Source organism: Triturus cristatus, chromosome 10 (assembly GCF_964204655.1).
Source record: "Triturus cristatus chromosome 10, aTriCri1.1, whole genome shotgun sequence".
In the NCBI taxonomy this organism is placed as follows: domain Eukaryota; kingdom Metazoa; phylum Chordata; class Amphibia; order Caudata; family Salamandridae; genus Triturus; species Triturus cristatus.
The window spans coordinates 911,107,611-911,123,766 of record NC_140593.1 but is presented as its reverse complement, the minus strand read 5'-3'; the positions used below and the strand labels follow the sequence as shown (position 1 = coordinate 911,123,766).

The following is a 16,156-nucleotide window of genomic DNA, read 5'->3' as shown; positions in this document are numbered from 1 at the left end:
ACTGGTCCATAGTTTACTTCTAGTTCAGAACCTACAAAAGGAGGCGGTCTAGTCTCATACTAGTGCTTTGCAACACAGAAATCTGCTACTATGTTGGACTGATCCAGCTTGCCCCCTTTAGGACCCCACTGAGGGGAATGGTACTGATCTTAGTTATAAGCATGTCCTAAGAGTCACGCTGGAGAAAGAGTTCAATGCAATCTTTTATTATTCAGAAACAAATACCTCTAGTGACCATGTTTCAGTAGCAGGTACCGGTGACTCAGAGCTATATGTACACACAGTATTTAAGATCAAAGGCTGCCTCCTGCTCTAATACAGATACGCTCAGCTCGGGCCATGATAGGATTTGCAATTATTAATGTTATCAGGCTGATATACGAATTACCTATTTTTATCTTATAACGACTTGACAGCCAGTACCACTTTTGATCAAGAACGCAGCCTGATTTTTAATTGGACAAGTCCGATGCGTGTGTCTGGAGCCTGGACAACAATAAAAGGGCCCTCTATTAATACTACTCATTCTGTATTTACATCAAGGACTACAGACTAAACTTTCTAATAATATATTTCTAGTACCATAGCATTGTGACAAACAAATGTAAAATAAACGCAGCTGGCCCTACGATTGCTGCCTTACAGGGTTTTCAAACTGTACATTATCATGAATGTAATAAATATCAGATAACTTAACCATTTACCTAGTTTAGTATTTTTTTTTAACTGGTGTTACGATAAATTTTTTAAATAACTTTTTTCAGAAAGGTAGATTTGGCAAAATAACTTATGTTGGTAAATAGAGTTTCGAAAGCAATTTCATTGAAGCTCTGTAGTAAAAAATAAATTGTAGTTTGTTAATATACACAACACCCAGTTAACAACAATGAACAAAAGTTTACAATCAAAGTGATGGATTACCTCTCTGTTAGGTACACATTTTCTTCGATGAGGTCAAAGTAAGAGGGCATTTTTCCTTGCTTAGAACTATCCTTCCAGTGCTGTGGGTCCCTAAAGTGATCCATGACACACAGGGTGCCCACAAACCTCTGCCTGGTGAGTGAAGGCTCTGGCTTCTCAGCTATCAATTTATTTCCCTCTCCGGAGTCACCATCACTTTCCAAGTCACTCTCAGGATCTTGCCGTCGCTTCTTTGGGGGTCCTCTTTCTTTTGCATCATTCTTGTCCACCACCTTCCCAATATTTTCTTTAGTCGCACTCCTAACAACTGGAGCTTTCATTGAATTGCTGCTTATTTCGTGGGCTTGAACTGAGCCTTTTTCTTTGACATCATCAGAGTGAGGATGCTGAAGTTGGCCAGGGTGCTTCCGATTGCAGTCATCTTCCCAGTTAGAGTCATCCTCTTCCTCGTCGTCGTCCTCATCTTCATAATAATCTGTCAAAGAGTCTGGCATCGCCCCCTGAACTTTATCATAACCAGCATCTGGCAATTTGTCATGTGATTTTGAGTCCCAAAAGCGATTACCCTTCAAATGTTGGCATGACTTTTCAATGTGTGCAGAGGTTGTCTGTCCATCATAATCAGAGTATGCAGTATAGCTACTATCTGGTGGCTGATATGTACTGCTTGGCTTTTCTGGTTGGGAGAAATCCCACCCGAGGGTTCCCAAGTCCTCTGCAGGATTAAATCGATCAGCAGCAGAGTGGTCTGGCCCTGTGTCCGGTACACTTGCACTATCCACCTTTTCAGATCCACTGTCTAGTCTTAGAGTAGAACTTGGGTGCTGCTGTTGATGAGATTCAACTGGGGTCTTTTGAAGAATTTTGGAAGGACTAATTGGAGGATCTTCGTCTTGTTGGCCCACAGATTCAATTAAGACTGGTGACTCTTTTTCTCCTATCTCATGGCACATTACGGATTTACCACTGATATGTACAGTTTGCTCAGTTTGGCTTGTACTGTCCACTCCATCACTTTGGGGATACAGACTACTTGCCTTATGACTCTCCTGCATTTCACTGGGCTCAGCAGAATTCTTGACTAAGCTCTTGTCTAAATCAGTGGATGGAGGGGAATCTGGTTTTTCAGTTTGGACCTCTTTATTATGCTCAGGCTCTTCTTCACAAGAGATTTTACTGGTTTCAGGTATGGCAACTTCAACGTCTGTCTGATCACTGGCCATCTGACTCGATTGGCTCTCCGGCAGGGAGGGGCAGATACTAGGTTCGTCAACAGTTACAGTAGAATTCTTTGGAATCACAACAACAGAGTGGAGGCGATTAATTGGAAGACTGTCATCAGAATCTGAATCCTCTGAATTGCTATTATTGCTTCCAGGTTCACTTGCACTTTCTGCGGAATCTGAATAGTATGCCACAATTGCAGAAATGGGCTGTGATACTTTACCACTTTCATCAAGCTTTGGTATGGGCGGCAAAGATGTTACTTCTGATGGTTCAACAACTGTAGAAGGATGCAGAGGTTTTGGGACAGCTGGCACTTCAGTAGGCATCTCTTCCACTTCATTTCTAAACTTGATTTGTAGTTCCACAATTGCACCATCTACAGCACTCACATTTTCAGCCACCGTTTCTTCCTTTGGCTGTTCATTCACAGGATCTCCTGTTACCAACAGGTGTTTCACTTTTTCCACAGGCATTTTTGCTACATTTAAGCCAGAATTTTTTTCCAGGACATCCAGATCATGTTCTAATTCAAGCTTTGAACGCTCCACGCATTCTGAGGTATGTGCCTCAATTTCTGCCTCTGGGTTCGAGGAAACTATTTTTTCCGTTTTACATTTAAGCTCATGTTGTAACACTTTTACTAAAGATTTTTGTTCTGCAACTGGCTGGTTTGTGGTGCTATTGGAAACAACAAAATGTAAGTCTGCAACAGCATCACTCTCATTTCTTTCATTAGATGCCTCATTTAAACAAGTCAGATCCTCTGCTTTTTTTACATCAGTTACAACGGACCCTGGTATGTGTTCATTCGCTGCAAAAGAAGCACAAATAGTCTCTGTCTCAATGTTTACACAAGATGTACCTGTCTCTATGTCCACAGCACTACCACATATTGGCCCAGTTTCAAACGTTATTAAGGTTTCACAAGATTCATCTGTGTCGATGTCCATATCACTTCCACAAGTTGCCTCAGTGTCTATGTCCATATCAGTTCCACAAGTTGGATCTGTGGGGTCATAGGTTTCAGAGAGGTCATTTAAAAATTTTGCTGGAGGGGATGCAGAATCAGAATTTTGGGACAGGGGTGCATCATTAGTTTCATCAAAAGAAATGCGCGAATCCTCAGATCCTTTATAAAGCTTTCCTTTGTAATCATCAAGTTTTGTGAAAGAACATTCTACTATGCTTGCATCAGTAGAAACGTTCGATCTCGATTCAATCAAACTAATACTCGCCTCAGTAGACTTTAGAAGCAACTCATCTGCAAACTGACATTTGTAGGCCTCCTTGAGTCCATTAGAAGGCACTGCAACCCTATCCCTATTTTGGATCAATGATATTTCATCTGCTTTATTAAAAGAGGATTGGATATCAGGTTTTGGTTCAGTTGCACTGAAGAGTGCCAAAGTCTCTGCTCTCCCCTCAGGGGACTTAATTACATCACTTTCTCTGGAAAGCAAGTCTTTTAATTCATTACAGTCAGTATTAAATAAATTTGTCACTACCTTCACAGTTCCTCGGTTACCCTTCTCTTCTTGCTTATCTGTCTGAGGTGTCACAGAGTCCTCTGTAGACCTAGGAATCTCTGATTCATAGGAATGATTTGACTGGGAACATGGAGAAATGTTTCTGGGGGTGTTTGTCATAGCCACATGTTGGTCAGTTTTCAAACTTTGAGCTATGCCTAGATCCACTGAAGTAAATGATGGTACTGTGTCTTCCTCTGATGATTCAGAGTAGGGAAATAATTTTTCAAGCTTAGGGGAAATACTTTTCGAAGGGATGGGCTTAGTAGGAGTCGAGTGGTCACTGCTGTCAAATTTAGAATAAGAAGTCCTACTTCTAGATGCAACATTCTTTACAGGAGAGCTCTTTTTTGGAGTCTCTATTTCTAACGTCCTTTTGGAGTCTCTTTCTGATCTTAAGGAGGGCTTTTCTTTTTTCTCAACATCAGTATGCGAGGAAGAGGATTGTGATTTACTATCCCGGTCAGATTTTGAATGAGATGAAGTCCGAGTCTCTCTATAATGTGAGGAGCGAGATGGACGCTTTGAGTCGCTAGTCTTGGAATGGGTTCTCCGGTAATCATCTTCCGAATCTGAGCTATCTTTTGTCTTACTGTCTCCATGAGAACGAGAATATCGAGTCTTCTCTCTATATGGGGAGTTCCTATGGTGCCTTCTGTCAGACTCGTATCGATGGGACCGGTCTGATCTTGAATAGGATGAACTTATTCTAGAAGGTCTGTCGGATCTAGATCTGGAGTGAGATCTACTACGTCTCCTATCCCGGTCTCTATCTCTATCTGACTTTGAACGCGAAGATGTGTACTTAGATTCACGCTCGGATTTTGTATAACTAGAATGTTTCTCATCCCTTTCAGATTTTGTTCGTGATGAATATTTGCCTGTATCATCACTTCTGAGAGACATAGTTCTTGTTTTATTCTCCTTCTCTCCACTTGTTGAGCATTTTAGTTCATATGACTTATGACTTGAAGAGGTCTGTACTGAGTCACCATCTGATTCAGAACCAGGTACTTCCTGATGAGATTTCACCTTTGAACTCTGTTTTTCAGGGTATGAACTAGGAGAAACAATCGTCGAAGAATGCAAAAGTTCCACCTCCATCCCAATATGGGAATCTTTCTTCAGTGGTGAAACAGACATTTGCAGTGGGACATTTTTCAATTTAAATGACTCTAATATCTTAGCTACTGAATCCTCTACAATCTGATCATCAACAGAGTTATCAACTACTGAGGTCAGTATCTCTTTTACACCTGGCACATTTACTTCTGATAACAATGGGACAGACGTTAACGCTATATCGGCAGTTGCTGGCATAGGTGATCCAGTAGGTTGGAGTTTCGATGCTGCATCTCTCGTCTGTGTCAGTGCTGAATTTCTTGTTTGACTTGGTGGTGTGGTTACAACTGCTTGTGCTGGTGAGGTTACCGATGAAGTTCGATCTGGGGTTACTAATGTAGATGATGGTGATGTGCTTAAAGTATATGTTGTTAGAGCAGCTAAAGGTTTTGTTGGAGATTTCAGTGCTTTTGCTATGATAGGTGCTGCTTTTGTTGGGGAGGTCCGTGAAACTGCTGCTGGCGGTGTAGCTGGTGAAACAGTGGATAATTTTAGTAAAGTAGGAGGGGGTGAAGTTGGAGCTCCTACTGTTGGGGATACCGGCACAGCAGCTTTTGGCTGAAATGAGTCGGGTGGAAGTGGGGATTCTGCCTCAGTCAGATTAGGTGTGACATTGAGAAGGTGTTTCTTAAAATGGATCTTGCCCAAGTCCAGCTTTAGTTTTGGAGGTGGATCTTCAGTGGCACCAGTAGATTCTGCAAAGTCCAATTTTAATTTTGCAATCTTTTCAGTTTGAGACCGTAGAGATGGATAGTTTTGAGAGTCTTGGGGAGCATCACTGCCCAAAGCAGTCAGAAGCCTGTTAGGTAAAGTTTTCTTTGACAAACTGAAGCTGAACGACACTTTCTGCCTTCCTTGATCTTCAAGGTTAACCTTTGCTTTTGTGCCCTTTGGTAAGAAGCGACTGGATGAAACGCCCTTAAATTGTGTTTTGATGAATCCTCCTTTCTGGCCATTTTCATTTTTCCCCTTTAAAAAGAAAGAAAAGCAATGAGTGAATTACAATCAACGTATTTCAATGTTAATAGTCAAACTATCAGGCAGCATTCTTTCTAAACATACATCTACAGCAAGTGATTCTAAAACAAATATTTATAATTATGGAGAGTGTGAGAGGGTGTGTGAGACTGAGCATGTTTAAACAAACACACTTTATAAATACATTCACAGCCATTTCCAAATGGCTGGGGTATCAAAATGAGAAGGCAAAATGTTCCATGGACATAAAAGAAAGGCGCTTGAAATGCTGGACTGTGGAATGTTGGGATATAAAGGTTCCTCTGTTGATCATTGGTTTTATTTTGTAATAAAAGAAAAAAAAATCCAGTTCATTCACCTGAATGTGGAAGACCGGATATGGATGGAATCAGGTACAGAGGGTTAACGCCATACCACAATTCTCTTATGTGGTGGTTTAGCAGGCGTCTGCGAGAAGTACAGTTTAGACTATAGTCCGGGCCATACAGGTCAGTCATTCTTAAACTCTGGAATTTCACCTATGGGTTGAAGTATAGAGAGCTGCTTTCGGGGCAGGCCAGCGGCTATGACCCAGCCAACCAACTAGCCCGATTTCCACAATGTGCCCTGGTTTGAAAAATCTTCGCATGGCGGATTTTGGTTTACAGTCAGCCCCTGCTGACAGTCAGAGTTGACCAGACTTACAGCCTACATGTTTCCAACACATTTGCACTGAAAATGTTGCTTGTTGTAGCTTGGTATTTTAATGTACATCAATTATCGTATCATTTATTTTCTACATGAAGCACCATATACCCACTTTTCCACGCAGGCCTTAATATGCTCAACATTGAAGCCAACCACCCTAACGTTTGTGTTACAAATCCTGATTTTTCACAAACCTATCATCTGAACAGCCACTTTTGGGGCAAATAACAGTCCATGTATGAAGATCCAATTTGGTACGTCCACGGGAAAAATATTTTTTTTTTATTCACAAAACGCTGGTCTGCAATATCCACAGAGGTTTCAGAATTACTACAGACTATGTTAATGGTTTAATTTGAAATAAATTGAAACACATGTATCTACTTTTTGAGACTATGCCATTTAGCGTTAAACAGAGAACGCAAAGGTCAGATTTCACACTGCAGAGTTAAATTAAACAAGCGTTAAGACAATGGGAACTAATGCAGTGTAGTTACATCACATTTTAAGTCAATGAGACGTGTGAAGTGCCAGAAAGTCTAGGAACGCTCACATCACCTCAAACCAGTCCTGGCTGAGGGTAGGGGATAACCAGGCTCCACAATGGCCACTCTAGAGGAACTTCAAATCATTTCACCTCTTTGTGGCTATGTTTGGCGTCAATGCCCCGAGCCTGCACTGCTGCAGGGATTACCATGTTGCATTTAGAGAAGGTACATGTTCTTGGCCTACAACATTCAGGTATGAGGACTACAGAAGCCTGGGGACTGACAGAAAAGAGGGTCGTATAGAGGGTGCCACCGTATTAAATAAAGTAAACGAAAAAGTAATGGGAGGAATGCTTGAATTAATATCAGCCATGGTAATTACGCAAGCCGCATGCCAGTCCATCTGAGGTAGCATGGTATTCAAAATAAAGATGGACTAGGATGCAGCCACAAGTAATTACCAGTGGCTGGAATTAATTAACAGTTCAACCATCATGTTTTTGTGTACTTTAATGTGATGCCCTAAGTGCGACAGGTCTGCCCAGATGTGGATCACTTACTCACTGTGCCACAGGAACCAACCTACACCCAAATGAAAAGCCCCAATCAGGGTAAAAACTGTCTTGCGCTGCTTGAGTTCGGGTTAAGGGATGACCTAGCAGTTAAGGTTGGACTGTTCCTATTGGAGCAGAGACAAGCCCGATTTACATATGGCTGGATCCAACATGAGGTGGCATGGTATGCACAAGAACGATGGATTGGGAAGCGACCAGAGTAATTATCACTGGCTGGGATTAATTCAAGCATTCCACCCATCATTTTAATGCATACTTCAGTGTGATGTCCTAAGTGTGACCGGTATGCCCAGATGTGGGTCTCCGTGCTCACTTTACCGCAACAAAGATGCACTTGACTGATTAGCAAATGATAACCTACCATCAGGCAAAGAGACACTAGCAAAAATACTAGTGATTGAGCACAATCATCAGAATTGTGTGCCAACAGACTGCACACCCCTTACATGGCCCCAAATCCTGTGGACAAAAAGCAGTTTTAGAAGAACTGGTTTCTTACCTGTAACTATCGCTCTCCAGCATTGGTATCCTTCATATATTCACATGTGTCAGGAATGTGGTTTGTGTTTCAGTTAACCCCCCCCCGGACTTTTTGCCAGATTTCTGATGCACTTTGGCTGAGTGTGAGCGGGGTACCTGACAATCAGGTTCCCATGGCCTGTGTTCTTTCCCTAACCTGTACCATTGTTCCCACAATTGGCACAACTCTGGCCTACCTTTAAGTTCCTTGAAAAGGGTACCTTTGGTGCCAAGGGCCTGGTTATCAGAGAAAGGCCTTTGAGGAATGAAGCATGTATTATGCCACCCTCCGAGACCTCTCACCACAAACATGCACCATTGCCATTGCAGCCTGTGTGTTTTGGTGCTGCTAAAAGTGAAGAGTCAACATGTCACACATCCCTGTGTGCCATGCTTACCAGTCACTGCCAGAGGCATAGGTAAGCCACCCTTAAGGCACGGTGCGGTATACCTCATGATCGGCATGAGCAGATAGGCCCCTATATATATCTAAGACCATTCTTAGATATTATAAGTGCAGTACAGCTATATAAGAGTATATGGTCGGTAAACTTGTCCTTACTAGTTTCACAGCACCATAATGGCTTTACTGAATCCTGGGATGTTTTATATCAAACATCTCAGGATAATAAACCTGCACTGATTCCATGGTCAGATTTATTAACCCTTACAGTCAGACGTCCCTTATAGAGGAGACCCCTAAGCCAAACCAGCTTTGGGTGGGTACTCTAACTGGTAAACACCAGCCTGCCACCACGAGACAGGTTTCTGGACCCCTGAGGTGGGTCCAGAAACATAGCCTTTCCTGGGCAGAGGTCCGGACACCTCCCCCAGGCCAGGAAGAGCTGAGCAGCTTCGAAGGTTGTGCCGCCTTTGCACTGCCACCCCCATCCCTCCTCCTAGCAGGAGGAAGCCCCCTTCCTGTCCCCTCCCCAATTTCGGCAGGAAGACAGGCTGGAAAAGTTAGTGGGGGAGGCGAGGTGAAGCTGATGGAGGGCATCCCCCAATCAGAGTTAGGGAAAGTGCTCACTCCCCCACATGGGGTGAGCACACCAAGGGTGTAGTCACCCTAAGGTAAGTAGCCCATTGGCTACTAACTGGAGACCCCAACACACCCCCTAAATACAATATTTAAGGGGCAGTCCTAAACTCAGGATGGTAGATCACTGCAATCTACAAAGAAAAAGGGCAGAATAAGTTGCACAGCAGAGGAGACTGTAGAGAAGAACTAACTTGGCCCCAACCCTACCGGCCTGTCTGTAGTTTCTAGAGTTGCTGTGCCAAAAGTCAGTTTGTCCTGCAGCAAGCAACCTCCGGAGCTCCTGGAAGAACTGACTGCCTTCAACAAAGACCGCATCTCCTGCGAACAGCAGCTCTGTTAAAAAAGAACTCCAAAGAAAGATTCTGAGCCTGCTTAGAACAAAGAAACTAGACGCCTGGAACCACCACTGCACCAGTCACCTCCAGCCAGAGTCCAAGAGTGGCCCACCTTTCCCAGCGAGGTCCCCCAGCTCTCCAGAGTCAGAGCCCACTGTAGAGAGCCCCCATTCCCCTTGCCTCCCAACCGTGAGTGGCGAGATATCCTGTGTAGCCGTTTTAGATGTGCTGAGAAACCGGATCATCCGGTTGTAATAAATACTTTCAGTTAAAAGTGTCTGTTCTTCTTAGTGCAGTGTGTGATATTGTTAATGACAAAGTAGGTCTGTTTCCGTTGCCACGGTGCCCCTGACCCTGTTACAGGGACTGTTTGTAACCTAAACACAATGACTCTACTCCCACAATGTATTTGGTGGGGTTCTGCAGGTGACAAAAACCAGTCTATAACATTCAGCGCTGGTGCATTGAACTGAGTTGACCTGTGTCACCCGTGGGTGGGAAAGCAAACCTTGTGCAACTATGCCAAGGTCGTAGTTTACGGAACAGTTGGTGCCCAAAGTGGGACTGGTATCTTATAGTTACGCCTTGAGAATTTCCTTCACTTTTCACACAAACAAACTATTATTACGTCATTATGGAGACGTCCCTAGTAATCATAATTACCTCTTACTGTGGAGAAAAGAGCACCTATTTGCGTATGCTTGCCAAGCATGACTTCTAACAGGTTACTCCCCATTCTGTGGGTTTTCTAATTTTTTTATTACAATTTCAATTAAATCCGTTCACCATGGCGGTACCTATTGTGATAGGTGCCAATTACAGTGAGCCAGTTACTCTACATCTCAAAGCTCAAGGTGCTCCTGATGAAGAAGGGCAGTTTTACTTTGGTAACATGTGGGGTATGCCACTGAGACATTTTACTCATGGGTGGAGTTTGAGCTCATCAATGCTACCTTCCTCTGACATGGGATTGCCAAAATCCTAGCTGGATTTCGTACGAGCCATGCACGCATAGATAGCTGCAAGTGTTAGGTTTGGCCAGAAAATGGGGGGGGGGGTTTGGGGTTGGTGTATGGAATCCTTTAACCTCCCAAGAGGTGTCAGGCAGGGTCGTGTTTTGGCCCCCTCTCCTATTTTTACTGTATATCAATGGCCTGCATACGTTTCTGATGGAAGACAGAATGGATATGCCTAGGGTAAATTATGCTTCCGTCTCTACTGTATGCAGATGATGCTGTTTTATTATCCCACACAGCCATTGGCCCAAGGAGCTTGGTGGACATGTTTGTAAATGTTATGAATGGCCATTGATTTAGACATTAATATCTCTAAAACCCAAACAATGATCTGTGGGAAGATCACCTCTAAAGGTAGGCCCTTATGTATCAAGTGTTGTGCAAAATCGAGTGTTAGTTCTTTTACATACTTTGGAGTCACTTTCGACCAATATAGCCACTGTAGCCCATGTATGGCTGTCAGAGGTCAATGTTTTAATCAAGCTTGCGATGCTCTTTTTAAGTTTTCTGCCCTAATAGGCAATAAATCCATAGTTCCTCTCCTCCAGATTTTTATGATGAAATGTCTGCCAGTACTTGCGTATGGTGCAGCCATCTGGGGTTATGGTAACGGTTCAAAAATACAAAGGGAAGAGAATCGATGTTGTCGAAAACTACTTGGGGTTGGTGCCGCAAGCACTGGCACCTTAATGTATGATGAATTGCGCTTGGGTTTTGTGGAACACTCTGTAAGAATAGCCCCATTAGTTCTATAGATCTCTTTCTGGTGTGGGACCACATCACTTTTAATAGGGAAGTAATTCAGGATTGTCTCGGCTGTGATATGGAGCATAAAATACCATGGCTGGCATACATAAAAAAAAACTTGGCTACTGAATTGGATCATTCCAAATTGTATTATGTACTTCACCAGACGTTTGTGACTTTGCAATTTTCTTTGCTGTGGTGACCACTAAAGAGTCAGGTGCTAGTTGGCCCTTCATGTTTGTAGGATCGGTAGGGGACGGTTTGTATTTCTTATCGACCCTTGGTGTGATGACCTGGACCTTAACCAGGTCCTTGAAAATGTCAGGTGTATATCGGAGCATGCCTTTGAGCATCGGCAGGTATTGCGTCGAGCGTTGGCTAGAGGAAGGGGTTTCAAATAAAAAGTCATCCTCAAGTGGTTTGGTGTGGAGGTGAACCTTGTGATAAGTTGCCGCCCTACACATAATGTTGTGATAGGTGGTGGTAGCATCTGGAGGGGAAAGTTTGGCCGGATAAAGATCGGAGTCTGTGTCTGCAGGTGGGTCTGTAGCATAGATGTTCTATGGGTCATTGTGTGATGGAATCAAGAATTGGTCTCCAGCATCCCCGTGTCCCTTGACAGAGTGGCTGGAACCCTGTGAAGAATACTGTGGGTCTACAGGAGGTGAATGCAGCGGGGAGTGTACACGTGGTGCAACAGGTGGTGGGCTGAGGAGAGGTGGGGTTGTAGCTTTATTCGCCATTTTCTGTGCTTTGGTGGGATTGGTATCTCCAAAGCTTCTTCAAATATTAATTGCCTTTTAGCTGGTTGTACTCTGGTATAAGGAGGTCTAGCTAGAATACGACCAGTGTCTGGGTGTATGACCAGGTGTTTTAGTCTAGTGTTTATTTCTTCCTGCAACCGTTGGAGCCCAGCTTCAACAAGTTCTGATCCGAGCGGGTGTTTGGAGAAGGAGTAAAACTAGGATTTCGGCTCCAACGTGGTTTTCGATACTGATGGTTTCAATGCCGAGGGTCGTGGATCCGATGAGGTCGCTTTCAGTGCTGTGGAAGAGCGGTGTTTCGGCACCGACGCTCTCGACTACAAGGCTCAGTTCAACTCCAATGACTGGGCAGCATGAGTCTGTTGCTGATCTGGACTGGACCTATCTGATGCAGCTGTACAGCCAATATCGGCCCGAGGGCAGTGGTGGCCCGTGTGAAGACTTTGGTTGGTCGGAAGTGAAAGGTTGACCCTTTGGACGGTTTGGCAAGGCTGCAGACAGGGTGGAGGGGAACAGTCCTCACAGATTCGTCTGGTGGGAGGTCCTGCATCTCCGATTTGGATCCTGAGCTGTCTTCATGAAAAAAGGTGCCCTCATCTGCTGCCGGCTCATTGGCGAGTGCCTTTTGTTGGAATTCTTTGGAGCCGAAGAGGTTCAGCACGCCTGTGGATCTGCGACAGGACAACTTGAGCCGTAAAGCTACTTGGTCACGCAGCGGCTATTTGGACCGAATGGACTTACAGGCCTCGCAAGTAGCTTCCTGATGTTCCGTAGAGAGGCACAAGTTACAACCTGATGTAGGTTGGTGCGTTGAAACGTGCCGTGACAGAGGGCAGAAATAGAAAGGACGTCTGTTCCATCACCAGATGGACATGGCGCAGACGAGACGTCAAAATTGAGAACTGCCCTGAAGGGAAACGTTCCCCAGGGACCGCAATCGACTAGAGTTGCTCTGACAAGATCAACATCGACGAACGCTGATGGGTATCTAGAAATAACCCTGACCAAAAACAATAAAAAAGTTAAGGCCTAACTAGAGGAGCACACGCCCAAACAAGACGGCGGTAGAAAAGAATCTAACAATGGAGCCAATGGCCATCCACATTACCAGCAAGAGGAGGAGTCACCATACCTCGTGACTCAAGACTTTCTTCAACGAAAAACAACTTGCACAAATTCGAGCCCAACATTGGATGCTTGGATTAGACAAAGCATGTGTATCTACAGCCATACATGTCTTGAACAGACAGCTTTGAGAGCAAGGTGCTTTAGCTGTGTTTTGTGCATCAGCTCAAAAGGTTGCTTTATAAACTGCGCTTAAACCAGATCAAGACTGCAGTATGTGCTGGAGATTGTAAACTTGAAAACAATTGAACACCTTGATGCATAACACATCTTTGTGGTAGTCCTGTGTGATTGAACTCCAAGTTCTCAAGAGCCAGGCTGCCATGTTGAGGCTGCCTGTTTCTGCATGGCATACTTTCCTCTTGGCAGTATTAGTAGATTGGTGAATATAGATTTTTTTATTTTTTTTTATTCTGCCATCACTGTCGGGTGAGAGTATCCTGGGAGTCTGAGAAGCTAATAATATCAGGGCCATGTCAGCATCTTTCGATTACGCATGCAATTAGAAGAATTGGTGCAAACGTGTAAGTGAAGATTCCTGAACAATTCATTGAGCGTACATACCTGGATGCGAAGTCTTAGCGTTTTGCATGTGTGTATGTCGCAAGGAGTTATTTTTGGTGTTCCCGAAATCTGAAACATGGTGTTTACAACACCTTTCTTCTTTCCCCATTCACGTAAAATTATTGGTCTGCTGAGGCAGTCTTCTACATATTGTTCTGCTGATAAATGTATTGTGCTACTAAAATGTTTATTTTAATTGATTATGTACAGATACCTTGTGCTAGTTTTGATGGTACGTATGTTTGTGCCCCCTGGGTTGTTACAGCAGAACCTAGATGGGGTGGTGTCGGCTACCATTTGCACTACCTTACCAATATGTGTAAAGCCTTTAGAGTCAGAAACACCATCTTCAGTTCCAAATGTTTACATGAGGGACTGCATCCATCATCCTCTGAATTTTAGATCTGCTAGATGTGCACCCTTCACAGTATGATGCAGTTGTTGCAATGGTTAGTATTGGATATATGTTGTCCCTCCTTTTAATTTCTCCTTCAATTTGCTTGTGAGAACTACTAGATTGTCTCATTCCCCCAACATTTTAAACCACTGATTTCAAAACCACTCCTGTATTAGTCTCATGTATCTTTGCCTAGAGTATTAGTGGGATGAATGGTTCCATCATTTCTACAATTTCCACCATTATTCTCAGTCCGAAATTGTGATATCTCGAAAGGGTAAACTTGCTCCTTCAGCACAGTTGCACTCCTCTGTTGTGGGAAGACCATGACCTTTACAGTATCCAATTGCGCCCCCTAGGTTTTCTGTTGGGCAAGGCTGCTTGACAATTTCTCCCAGTTTGATGGCAAATCAAAAACTGAATAGTATTTTTGTAGCTTGATTGATGTTTTTGGCAATGTGTGAAAGAATATGCCTTCACTAGCCAGCCAACTAGATAAGGATACATGTGTATGCCCGGTCACCTTAAAAGTACTGCCACCACTGCTAGGCATTTTTTTAGAACCCTCTCAGAGCATACTTTATTTACTAGGGGAAACCTTTTGAACTGATAAAGAACCTCCCCCATCACAGTATCAAGGTATCCAACTTTTGTTGATGGGGATGAGGAAGTAGATATCCTTTAGATACAGTATCAGCATAAAGCCTTCATCACGTTTTTTTTTTTTTTTTTTTTTTTTTAATTCTGGAATTCTTGGTTTTTAGAAGCTGGTTTGGTAATCTCAGACAGACAGCTTGTTTTAACATCGTATTTTTTTGGAATTAGAAGTATACTGAAAAATCGCTTGCTCATATTCATCACTTGGTACCTCTATTGTTCCCTTTTTCACAGATCCTCAATTTTGTGTTGCAGAGGTTCGAGGTGTTCTTGTTTTGCACCTTTGTCTCTTTAGGGGGATTCTCGTAAGTGTATTTTCTCGTTCTGTGCAATATCCGTTTTGCAATGTGTTTAGTATTCTTTGTTGATGACAACCCATTCCCATAAGACCCTACACAGCCTAAACCTACAGGTGTTCGAAATGGAGGGCTGTTTCTGTTGTTTGAGCTGTAGCCTCTTTTGCACGGACTTGAAAGGACTGCCTCGGCTGTCAGGATGGCTGCCACTAGGCAGATGTGGACTGAGAGACTGATGGGTGACGATGCTGAACTGCTCCCGTTGTTTAAAGGGTAGGCGTTTTGTTATCCCTTTATTATGTAATGCTTACCTTCTAAATGATCCTCTAGCTTGTACGTCCTCCAAGGCTCTTGTCCTATTGTCCTTTATCATTTGTTGTATAATTCATCTATTTCAGACCGAAATAAGTGTTTATAACTGTAGGCTATTTGAATCAAGAACTTCTAAGCCAGGTGTGCCTTCTCAAGAATGTGCCTATGCGCAACTGTCAGCTTACCTTGTCCGCAGCATAGTCTTTCCCTTTAGGATAACTACTTGATCTTTTCCTATACTCCTCAGGCAGATGCTGTTTGAGTTCTATTTCCACCCACTGCTGATCGTTATATACGCCGAGCAGGCGGAGAGTTAGCTATTTGCCACTCGTAATAGACTCTGTTGCCTTTGCTGTTTTGGAGCCCTGAATTACCGCCTGCGCTACAGGAGTAGCAAAACCACCTTTACCCTGCGCTGCTGGATCAGCTAGGACGCCGGGAAACACCGCGTGGCCGCAGAGGAGGGTGAGGCGCTGGCCCCGGGACTGCGAGGACCAGCATACAACAGCTCCAGCTGGTCCTCTTCCCGCGAGAGCCGCGCCCCCTCACAGTGCCACGCCCCCAGCCAAGCCCTTTAACATCTCGCGGCACCCGCTTCGCGGGTGCCACTCTTAATAGACTCTGTTGCCTTTGCTGTTTTGGAGCCCTGAATTACCGCCTGCGCTACAGGAGTAGCAAAACCACCTTTACCCTGCGCTGCTGGATCAGCTAGGACGCCGGGAAACACCGCGTGGCCGCAGAGGAGGGTGAGGCGCTGGCCCCGGGACTGCGAGGACCAGCATACAACAGCTCCAGCTGGTCCTCTTCCCGCGAGAGCCGCGCCCCCTCACAGTGCCACGCCCCCAGCCAAGCCCTTTA

At 44.1% G+C, this 16,156-nt stretch overlaps 1 protein-coding gene across 3 annotated transcripts in view; it reads right to left on the bottom strand.

Moving 5' to 3' along the window:
• Positions 1 to 16,156, bottom strand: part of SETD2 (SET domain containing 2, histone lysine methyltransferase) — a 1,034,666-nt gene that overhangs the window by 913,034 nt on the left and 105,476 nt on the right. For all 3 annotated transcript variants that reach the window (XM_085628742.1, XM_085628741.1, XM_085628740.1), the window contains one exon: positions 922 to 5,765. In XM_085628742.1, the coding sequence (XP_085484868.1) occupies positions 922 to 4,994 (4,073 nt within the window). In that variant the 5' untranslated portion in view covers positions 4,995 to 5,765. The remainder of the gene's footprint in view (positions 1 to 921; positions 5,766 to 16,156) is intronic.